This window comes from Dendrobates tinctorius, unplaced genomic scaffold, assembly GCF_039654945.1.
Source record: "Dendrobates tinctorius isolate UK_male_01 unplaced genomic scaffold, ASM3965494v1 ptg000189l, whole genome shotgun sequence".
NCBI classification, from domain to species: Eukaryota; Metazoa; Chordata; class Amphibia; order Anura; family Dendrobatidae; genus Dendrobates; species Dendrobates tinctorius.
This window is the reverse complement of record NW_027361856.1, coordinates 6,741,012-6,753,172: the sequence shown is the minus strand read 5'-3', so window position 1 is coordinate 6,753,172 and position 12,161 is coordinate 6,741,012. Positions and strand designations below refer to the sequence as shown.

At 47.6% G+C, this 12,161-nt stretch overlaps 1 protein-coding gene across 1 annotated transcript in view; it reads left to right on the top strand.

The window, feature by feature from the left end:
• The first annotated feature begins 986 nt into the window (after positions 1 to 986).
• Positions 987 to 12,161, top strand: part of HCN3 (hyperpolarization activated cyclic nucleotide gated potassium channel 3) — an 89,037-nt gene continuing 77,862 nt past the window's right edge. The window contains exon 1 of the mRNA XM_073552334.1: positions 987 to 3,488. Coding sequence (XP_073408435.1) covers positions 1,510 to 3,488 — 1,979 coding nt within the window. The 5' untranslated portion in view covers positions 987 to 1,509. The remainder of the gene's footprint in view (positions 3,489 to 12,161) is intronic.

Genomic DNA, 12,161 nt, shown 5'->3' with positions numbered 1-12,161 from the left:
CAGCGCCCCCTAGCTGTAACAAGGGTCACTGCCTCACACCCCATTTCTCAGGATACGGGGGATTTATCATTATAGCCAATATTTCAGGACACGGGGGTTTATCATAATATCGCAATATCTCAGAACACGGGGGATTTTTCATTATATCCGATATCTCAGGAACGAGGGATTTTATCATTATATCCGATATTTCAGGACATGGGGGATCTATTATTATATCCAAATATCTCAGGACACAGAGGATTTATCATTATATCCCGATATCTCAGGACATAATAATAATCTTTATATAGCGCTAACATATTCCGCAGCGCTTTACAGTTTACACACATTATCATCACTGTCCATGATGAGGCTCACAATCTAAATTCCCTATCCGCATGTCTTTGGAATGTAGGAGGAAACCCACGAAAACACGGGGAGAACATGCAAACTCCTTGCAGTCGCAGATGTTGTCCTTGGTGGGATTCGAACCCAGGACTCCAGCGCTGCAATTCTAACCACTGAGCCACCGTGCTGCCCTGGAGGATTTATCATTATATCCGATATCTCAGGACACGGGGGCTTTATCATTATATGCCGATATCTCAGGACATGGCGGATTTATCATTATATCCCAATATCTTAGGACGCGGGGTCTTTATCGTTATATCCCGATATCTCAGGTATCCCAATATCTCAGGATACGGGGGATTTATCATTATATCCCAATATCTCAGGACACGGGGGCTTTATCGTTATATCCCGATATCTCTGGACACGGGGGATTTATCATTATATCCGATATCTCAGGACACAATGGATTTATCATTATATCCGATATGACATGGAGGATTTATCATTATATCCCGATATCTCAGGACACAGGGGATTTATCATTATATCCGATATCTCAGGATAGGAGGTTTTCATTCTTGAGGCCATGCTCCTGTTGTTCCTGGTATTGGACACCGGATGGCGCAGTGGTGCAGTGTCCTCTTCCCTTCGCACACCTCCACCTCGGTACAGCAGGAGATGAGTAGGATTGGGGCTATGTGTCAGGCGTGTCCTCTGTAGCTTGGATCCATGACCCTCCCTCAGCGGTCACTTTCCTCACGTTGTCCACTGGGACTTTTCCTTATGATTTGCTTTCCTTCATCTTAATCCTTGTGAGCATTGTGTTCCTGCTCGCCATCCTTGGAGCCGCAGCATCCTTCTGACTCGTAGCATCACTGCCTCCGTTATCCCTCTCTCCTCCCTTCCTCCCTGTCATCATTGCCTCCCTCCCTCCTTTCTTCCATGAGACCTTATTCTGTTACTTACCTTGTATCCATCTCCTGCTCCCTCCTGTGTCCTCACCTGGGTGTGTGCTCGCTTCCCTGGGCTCCTGTGCAGGATGTCAAGGAGATAATGAGCTTATTTGATGCTCTTCATCGTGGAAGGTAGAGCCAGGCTGTGCGAGAAGACAGGCCTGAGCTGTTCCAGTGATCGGAATATGGGGACCTGGCAAGGAATGTTTTACTGAGCAGCATGGAGCCTCATAATGGGCAATACTCACCAGCCAGCTGTACGATAGTGGATGGAGAGGCGAGCATGGCGAGAAAAGAGGCGGCCATTCTGACAGGTGTGCAGAGCTCAGGACCCTCTACATATCCTCCTGCATCTGGAACAGAACAGCACCCTACTGGAGTCAGCCAGAAGGTCCACATGCCTGGTGCCAGCCACCACAGCCCTACTGCTGGAGTAAGCCCCACACCACCTGCTTCTGGATCATCACTGTCATATACCATTAAAAGGCAGTGTCAGAGTGCTCCAGCTACCAGCGTCATCCTTCCACATGGACACGTACAAAGTTCTGCTTCTGGACCTAACTCAACTCCAAATCCAAGATCTAATGAGCAATCCAGGGGTTCTACCAAGTGTGTTACTCCGAGTGTCCCTGCTTCCAGCAAACCAACGTCAGAAACTCCACAAATATCCTCTGTGACCTCATCTGACTCTGGTTTTGTCCCCTCCTTTACCCCAGGTACTTCTCGTGCCCCAGGCACAGGCTTCTCCCCTGGCTCTGCACCCTCTCCCACCCCTGGTCCTGGTCCTTCCTCTAACCCTGTTCCCTTTTGTGCCCCTCGTGCTGTGCCCTCCCTTGCCTCAGGACCTGTGATAGCTGCTCCTCTGCCATCTATTGTTAGAGGGCCTACCCTGCCATTTACCCCCAAAGCAGTGCAATCTTTTCCAGAACTTGTTCATAGTCCTGCTTCCGATCCTATAGTGTTATCCAGTTCTGATCTCCATGGATCCGAGCAGCTTTCAGCCTTAAGACCCACAGAATCTCTTGCACAAGAAACCACTCCACCTTCATGCCCTGGACCCTGCCCACAGCCTCCAGTCACAGGACCAGTGCAAATGGCTGGGGTGCCCTCTCTGCAGGTAACTAGACAAACTGGAACCTCGAGGTCCAGTTATATTTCAAGTCCCAACAACCCATCTGTAGGAATCAACCAAACACCTGCGTTAAAATCCAATCAGCCAGTCACCTCACGGTTAGTCCAGCCTCCCAAACCTGCACCCACTCTGCCTTTATTACCAGGCTCCAACCAGCTGCTTCACACAGGTACATGTCATGCTCCTATTTCGGAGCCCTACCAGTCTCCTTCCACGCAGCCTCTGGTCCCTGCTTCCACACAGCCTCCTGTCCCCGCTACCACGCAGCCTCCTGTCTCCGCTTCCACGCAGCCTCCTGTCCCCGCTTCCACGCAGCCTTCAGTCCCCGCTTCCACGCAGCCTTCAGTCCCCGCTTCCACACAGCCTCCGGTCCCTGCTTTCACTCAGCCTTCAGTCCCCACTTCCACCCAGCCATTGGTCCCCACTTCCACCCAGCCTCCAGTTCCTTCTTCAAGTCAGTCTCTAGTTTCCTTATTTTCTCTGCCTACAGTCCTTGCTTGTAGTCCATCTCCGGCCTCCACACTTCAGCAACCTACTATAATTTCACAGAGCCAGCCTTCCCCCATTGAATCCAATCAATCATTGGTCCATACCCAAAATCATGAGCCCAATCAAACCTCTGTCTCTACAATAAACCAAGCATCTGCCATAGGGCCCAAACTGTCTTGCACCTCAGGAACTGTTCAGGTTACCATGTCCGGTCAGCCTTCTGTTCCTGGACAGTCCCCAGCTTCTGGATCAAACCAACCTTCAGCGACAGCATTGAGTCAAACATCTTCTGGACTAAATCAGACTCCAACTTTTGGTCAGAGCCAGTCTCCAGGCTCTGGCCTAAGTCAGTCCTCCGCTCCCGGAGTGAGTTCTACGATCCCCAAGTCAGAGACTCAAGAGCAGATTGAGATGGAGGACCCAGGCACCTTCATGCAGCGCCAGTTTGGGGCCCTGCTACAGCCAGCAGTCAACAAGTTCTCTCTGCGCATGTTTGGTAGTCACAAGGCCGTGGAGATCGAACAGCAGCGGGTGAAATCTGCGGGCTTCTGGATTATCCACCCATACAGTGATTTCAGGTTAGTAACTAGTGGCTGCCAAACATGCACCTTGTGTGTAAGGAAGACAAGCAATTCTCTTACATATTATCATCTTGTTGTTCATATGGTCATGTATCGCGTGATCTACATGCTTATCACACATGGTCCCATGATACACCGACATCATGTAATCTACAAACTGATCACACATGATCCCAGGATGCACAAGTAATATGTGATCTACACATTTATCACACATGATGCCAGGACACACAAGTAACATGTGATCTACACATTTATCACACATGATGCCAGGACACACACGTAACGTGTGATCTACACATTTATCACACGTGATGCCAGGACGCACAAGTATCGAGTGATCTACACATTTATCACACATTATGCCAGGACACACACGTAACGTGTGATCTACACATTTATCACACGTGATGCCAGGACGCACAAGTATCGAGTGATCTACACATTTATCACACATGATGCCAGGACACACACGTAACGTGTGATCTACACATTTATCACACGTGATGCCAGGACGCACAAGTATCGAGTGATCTACACATTTATCACACATGATGCCAGGACACACACGTAACGTGTGATCTACACATTTATCACACGTGATGCCAGGACGCACAAGTATCGAGTGATCTACACATTTATCACACATGATGCCAGGACACACACGTAACGTGTGATCTACACATTTATCACACGTGATGCCAGGACACACAAGTATCGAGTGATCTACACATTTATTATACGTGGTGCCAGGACGCACAAGTAACATGTGATCTACACACTTATCACACGAGTTGCCAGGACGCACAAGTAACGTGTGATCTACACACTTATCACACGTGATGCCAGGATGCACAAGTAACATGTGATTTTGCACATTTATCACACATGATTCTTGGACACACAAGTAATGGGTGATCTACATATTTATCACACATGATGCCAGGACACACAAGTATCTTGTGATCTACACATTTGTCAGGAAATATGGCGTACTGTCTTAGTGTTCAATCAAGAATCAGAGCTCTGCCGCATCTCCTGAGTTTGGAAGTGACAGGCAGGCACAGCTCACAGACATTCCCCCTCTCATTAAGCTGCGGCCCCCCCTCCCTCTCGCCTGCTATACAGCCAGGACTGCCACTAGGCATTTCGGGGGGGGGGGGGGGGGTTTCCCATACTGGCAAATAATTTTTCGGGGCTCCCTGGAGACTCTGCTCAGGCTCAACTCCAGCCTCGCCTCCACACCTCGAACTGTACACAGCCTCACCACTCTTTCTTGGAAAAATTCCACTTCTCTCCAATCACACATTAACAGTTTCCATCACCAGATGACACACATAGCCATCAGTTTTTGTTTTGGCCAAAAGATTTTTTTACTCTGCCACGACAATAAGGTAGACACTTTTGGCCAGGCTCTACTCTACTCTAACCTATTAAACATTTGTTAAAATATGCAATACAATTTAGGCATATATTTATTTATTTTTCAATTTTTAAAATGACCAATAATACCACATACACGGGACAAATACCACCACACCATGACCAGACACCATAATATCACCACATACAACGAACAAGTGCCGCCACATCATGTCCAGACCTCATATTACCACCTCAGTGACTGAATAATAGCACATACAAGGAACAAATACCACCACACCATGACCAGACCACATACTACCACCACAGTGACCGAATAATATCACATACAAGGTACAAATACCACCACATCATGACCAGATCACATATTACCACCACAGTGACCGAATAAAATCACATACAAGGAACAAATACCACCACACCATGACCAGACCACATATTACCACCACACAGTGGCCGAATAATAGCACATACAAGGAACAAATACCACCACACCATGGCTGGACAACAGATTACCGCCACATTGTGACAGAATAGTACAATACTGATCATTAATTTTAAAAAATACTATCACCATAAGTGCCATTATACACAGGAGATCTGTACTGTGTACAGGTAATACAGCATAAAATAACACAGTTATCTAGAACACTGCTTCCAGAGCACATTCCCCACTTTTCCCCTTTCTTCTACACTACACATCTGAATACAGACGTTCACCCAACATTAATATATAATTGGTTATTATGCAACCCACCATTCCAAATATAAATTATAATCCGCCACTGTGCCCCCACTATCTGTACATAGCCACTTTCCCTATTTAATATATGAATATTAAATAGGGCAGCACGGTGGCTCAGTGGATAGCACTGTAGCCTTGCAGCGCTGGAGTCCTGGGTTTCGGGGACTCCGGTTTCCTCCCACATTCCAAAGACATACTGATAGGGAATCTAGATTGTGAGTCCCATTGGGGATAGTGATGATAATGTGCACAAACTGTAAGGCTGTGTGCCCACTATGCGATTTTTAAGTGTTTCTATCGCGATTTTCGGCGCGAAAACGCTGCGAAAACGTTTAAAAATCGTGTACAGAACGCCCCCCATGCATTCCTATGGCATTCCGCACATGCTGTGCTAATGCTGCACTTTTTTCTGTGGCGGAATCGCATCGCGGAAAAAATGGCAGCATGATCATTCTTTTGTGCGGAATCGCAAAGAATTGCCGCGATTCCGCACCCATAGGAATGCATGAGAATCTCTTACTTCCCGCATGTGGCTATGCCCACCATGCAGGAAGTTAAGCGTCTCATGTGCGGTTGGTACCCACGGTGTGGAGGAGAGGAGACTGTCCTCCAGGCCCTGGGTACCATACCCCTGTAAAAAAAAGAATAAAAAATCGGGGTATATTTACCTTCCGACGTCCCGCGCTGCATTCCCGGCCTAAGCGTTCCCAGTAATGCCTTGCGGCAAGGTCCTGTGATGACGTGGTCTCGCGTGACTCTAGCGGTCTCACGAGATCGCTATAGTAACGCGAGACCAACGTCATCAAAGGTCTCGCAAGGCATTACTGGGAACGCTGAGGCCCGGGATGGCAGCGCGGGACGTCGGAAGGTAAATATACCCCGATTTTTTATTTTTTTATAATTTTTAACATTTTATCTTTTACTATTGATGCTGCATAGGCGGCCTCAATAGTAAAAAGCTGGTCACACTTGTCAAACACTATGTTTGATGAGTGTGACCAACCTGTCAATCACTTTCCAAGCGATGCTTCAAATCGCTTGGAAAGTGCTTGAGAAAATCGCGGCAAAATCGCAAACAGAATCGCGGTGAAATCGCGCGGAAAAAAACGCGCGATTTCTGGGAAGGAGTCCGGTTTTCATTTTGCGTTTTAAAACGCTACGTGGGCCCATAGCCTAAAGTGCTGCGGAATATGTTAGGCTACTTTCACACTTGCGCTTTTTGCGCACACAAAAGCATGAAAAAAACGCATCATGCGTTTGTGTGCGTTTTTTTGCGGGTTTTGGTGCATTTTTTTTTTAAAAAAACGCATGCTTTTTTTGCGCATTCGTGCGCACCCATAGACTTTAATGGTCGTTTTGCTGTAAAAAAAACACATTGCGTGCGCATGCGTTTTTTGGGGGCAAGTCGGACGCACAATAAATGCAACAGGATGCATTTTGTGCTCCCAAGCGCACACTACAAAAAAACGCATGCGCATACAAACGCGTACAAACGCATGTGTATGCGCACATATGCGCACCCATGTTAAGGTATAGGGAAAAAAACGCTGCTTTTTTTGCGCTAAAACAGCTAAAAAAAACGCAAGTGTGAACCCAGCCTTAAGCGCTATATAAAAAATAAAGATTATTGTTATTATTATTATGAATTAATTAGCACCTGTACTCTTTCCCCCAATTCATTACCAGTCACTTTATGCTCAATGCCGCCCACTATGTACCTCTAACCCTTACCCCGATTCACTATAGTTACATGCCCCTTTGCATTTGCAGTTCACCTTTCTTCATCATTTACAGTTCCCAATCCCCCTTCCCTACATCTACAGTCCCCCTTACTTCATGATTTGCAGCCCCCTATCATTTCATCATGTGCAGTACCCTCTCAAACACACTTCATCATCTGCAGTCCCCATCACCCTCACATCATCATTTGCAGTCCCCATCACTCCCACTTCATCATTTGCAGTCCCCATCACTCCACATCATCATTTGCAGTCCCCATCACCCCGACATCATCATTTGCAGTCCCCATCACCCCCACATCATCATTTGCAGTCCCCATCACTCCACATCAACATTTGCAGTCCCCATCACCACCACTTCATCATTTGCAGTCCCCATCACCCACACGTCATCACTTGCAGTCCCCATCACCCACACGTCATCACTTGCAGTCCCCATCACCCCCACATTATCATTTCCCGTCCCCATCACCCCCACACCATCATTTGCAGTCCCCATCACCCCCACTTCACCATTTGCAGCCCCCCTTACTTCATCATTTGCAGACCCCTATCATTTCATCATGTGCAGTACCGCCTCAAACACACTTCATCATCTGCAGTCTCACTCCGCCCCCCCACCTCACCCATTTGAAAAAACAAAAACGTTTTTTATACTTAACTCAGTTGTTCCCGGGGCGTCTAGTGTGTTTTCAGCAGTGAAGCAGCTAGAATGTATGGGCTATAGTCAAGGCCTGCCGGGAGCCCATACATTCTAGCGCATTCACTACTAAGACGACTAGAATGTATGGGTGGCAGTCAGGACCTGCAGGGAGCCCATAAATTCTAGCTACCGCTGAGCAGGAGCTGCGCAGCCGACTAGGTAAGACAACCGTGGACAGCTCCAAAAAGGCTCCGGGCCCCAGCGCCAACGTGTGCACCGAAGGGGAACAGTATTTTAGTGCATGATGGGGCCCGATCAGCAGAAGCACAAGAGTGTACTGCTACTGACCGGGCTCCATACAGCAGTAAGGTTAGTAATGCCCTGATGGTGGGCCTGTTTACAGCTGTGTAACATGAGCCCCTAGTGTGTCAGCAGCACAAAGAGCAGTTAGGACCCTAAACTGGTTGGAAGCATTTTTTGAAGCACATGTTCTCTTTTTCTTTTCAAGCTTGAATATCATAATGCCCAGTATTCGTAGAAGCAATAAACTTACATTTTTGTCATCTGCATCAGTAGAGCTGCCCATTGGCGGGTTTTGAAACGTCGTCGATCAACAGGAGCCGAGAAACGGATTTCGACCCGACCGAACCACACAGCCACGCCATATTTAGACATAAGTGAAAGCTAATTGTGTCCTAAAACCTACAATTACTCCTGTCATCTTGCTGTGAGCCTCGCAGTCCGAGTTATGGCACTCATAAGCTTTTCCATAGGGGAAAAAGGGGAGTGCATGCCATAGCTCCGCCCACTGAGTGAGGTCATGGGACAGAGGGTATAAGGCTATGAAGTCCAATTAGGAAGTTCTCTTTCTGCCTGGGGATGAGCTGTGGCAAGCTGTGCATTTTGACCTGCCATTCTGGGAAGTTCCCCCTCCCTCTACTCCGCATGGCGTACCATTGACTGAGATGTGTAACTTCCTTCTTTTAATCCATGTTATTTTTATAATTGCCTGCACATATTGTAATTGTCTAGTTTGTAACATCTTTTTATATTTTTTTTTAACACTATGCCTATCTTTCTGGAGTAAAACTATAAAACTTTACTAGCTTTGTTTTCCTTGCTCTAAACATATTGCCACAACCTCCGTGCTAAAACTACGCTACTGGTGGGTTGGCTCCTGACCCGATATTGATTTTAATATCAGAACTAGGTGCTGGTGGCAGCAAAGTGTGTTCTGGGGTACTTGGTAGATTCTGGCAGGGATGGAACGGAGGTTTTACATGTGTATTTCTTGCCTGGGACTGGGAATATACATACCGCCCTCCCTGCAGAGTGCCAATAGCCAGTACGCAACCAGGCAGCCCTTCTGGTGACTACTTATTCTAGGTGTAGTTCCCTGACTGACCTGAGGGTAAGGGGGTGCCAGAGAGCTGCAAGTTCCAAAACAGGAACTGAAGGTCGGATCATGAAATAGGATCCCTGACATATTGGTGGCTAAGCGGTGGGATAATAGAGCATTAGTGATCTGGTTTGAGCAATCATTCCTCTCATTAAAAACTTGCACGGTTCTTGCGAGGACCCTGCGCAAAAAGTTTTGGAGAATGACCTCAGTGTTTATTAGCTCTGAGACAATATGATGTATATAGCGATTACCCCCTCCCCTTCTCTTGGTTTTTCTGTCCTATCTTTTATTTGGCAACCATGGTTGCTCTGGGAGAGGCCTGGTATAGGCAGCAGTCCAAGGACACTCTTAATGCCATTTCCTCATCGAAGCAGACTAACCCCACGGGAAAAACCAAAGACCAATTGGTCACGGAACTGGTGCGACTTGAAGCAGAATCAGTCCATCCCCAGAGCCCAGGGGACGCAGGAGCCAGCCCAAGCGCAATTGGTGCTGCTGCGGAGGTCCAACCGCTGAATTCCGGTCCTACTTGCAACCAGGGTAGCGAGGACAGCTATCTTCAAATGGCCCTACAACAATGCTCCGCAGACGATTTTGAGAGACGTTTGCAGCTGATTCAGCATTACCAGCGAGAGGTCCCAGCCCAGCAGGAGGCCCAAGCCCAGCGGAAAGCGGAGAGAGCTGAGCAGGAGGCCCAAGCTCAGAGAGACCATGAACTGCGCCTGGCCCAACTCGAGACAGTACCATCCAACACCCGGGGCAGCGAGTCCAGCAACGCTCAATCCCTTAAACCCCGAAAAGTGCACTTTCCTGTGATGGAAAAGGACTGGGACTTGGACGTTTTTCTGCAAGGATTTGAGAAATCCTGCAGATAATACCGGTTGCCTGTGGACCAATGGGCCCGATAGCTAACCTCAGGGCTCAAAGGAAAATCTCTGGAAGCATTTGCTTCTCTCCTGCCAGACCAAGATAGAGACTATGAGCCATCAAGCAGACCCTGATTAAGAAGTACCAACTAACTCCTTAGGTTTACCGTAAAAACTTCTGGAGCCTCCAACGTGGCCCACACGACAGTTACAGTGATGTGGTGCATGGATCCCAGACCCACTTTGACCAGTGGATCCAAAGACTGTCAGTAGACATTTTTGAGATGCTGTGGGACCTGATGATAAAAGACCAGTTCCTACATCTTTTCCCAGATGAGGTGTGACAGTTCGTGATGGACCGGGAGCCAAAAGATACGGATAAAGCAGCGTAGATCGCCGACACTTATGAGGCCAACCGTAAACCGGAAGTGCGGAAGCTAGTCACCGTCAGCTGGAAAGGGGGTAAGCCATCCTCCAACCCCAGTACCCAGTGTTGGACTGGGGTACCAAGTGCCCACCAGTAACATTGCCTTTGGGGGCCCACTTTTCCCCTGCATTCAAATATTGCATGACCCTTGTTCACAAATTTACCTATATCGTGCTATATAATAATAAACTGGGTAGTTTAGTTAATGAATGAGATGCTGCTTTTTTCTGTACAAACTGAATTAAGCAAATTATGACAAGTACTGTCCATACAGTAAGGTTGTGTCAGGGATGCAGCTTAGTGCTGGTATAACTCACCAGCAGCTATGAAGGGCAGAGCGTCCAGGCAGAGGCAGCGTGTGATGATCAGAGGCGCTGGGGAGCGATGAACGCCAACAGGACTTGCAGCACGTGACCGCGCGTCAGCCGGGTAGGCGGAGCTACCGCAAAGCACCACTGGGAGCTGCGTGCCGGCAGCTGGAGGGGCACACGATGGTGTGAAAAGGGTATGCAGTGTCAGGCCAAGTTCATACAAGGAGAATACGGTGCAGTACACAGGGGCAATCAAGAGAGTAGTCAGGACGTAGCCAGGGCCGGTTTTAGGCAAAGTGGGGCCCTAGGCAAAGTTTAAAATGGGGCCCCAAATGCTGACATATAGCACATCACAAAAGCATTTCGATTGTATTTACATGTGCTGAGTTCAGTCCGCTAAATGAGTGTGATCGACAATACAAGTCATTCAACACTTGTTTCCCGGCCTCTTTCCACCGTCTGAGAAAGAATGATGGGAACAGAACGATCACTAATGGATTACTAAGGGTGTGTGCACACGTTGCGGTTTTTGCTGCGGATCCGTAGCGGATTTGGTCCTGCGGATCCGCAGCAGTTTCCATGCGGTTTACAGTACCATGTAAACCTATGGAAAACCAAATTCGCCATGCACATGCTGCGGAAAATTCCACACAGATTTGCTGCGGTTTATTTTCCACAGCATGTTACTTCTTTTTTGCGGAACCGCAGCTGCAGTGTACGTTCCGGGACATACAAATCAATCTCTCTCTCTCATCCGCACTGCCAAACCACACTAGAACCTGCATCAAATCCACTGTACACATGCTAGGAATCCGCAGGAAGAATGCGGTTTCGGCCAAGATATATGGATTCTCTGCAGAAAAAGCCGCAGACTAATCTGCAACGTGTGCACACACCCTAACAAATCACCATACAGTATCATGTTATCAGCAGCACATCTACAGTTTACACCCCATAGTCCTCCATATAATATAATCTGCCCCATAGTCCTCCATATAGTATAATACACTCCTCAGTCCTCCATATAGTATAATAAACTTCTCATAGCCCTCCATATATTAAAGTACACTGCTCAGTCCTCCATATAGTATAATACACTCCTCATAGTTCTCCATATAGTATAGTGCACTGCCATAGTCACCCATAGTTCTTCA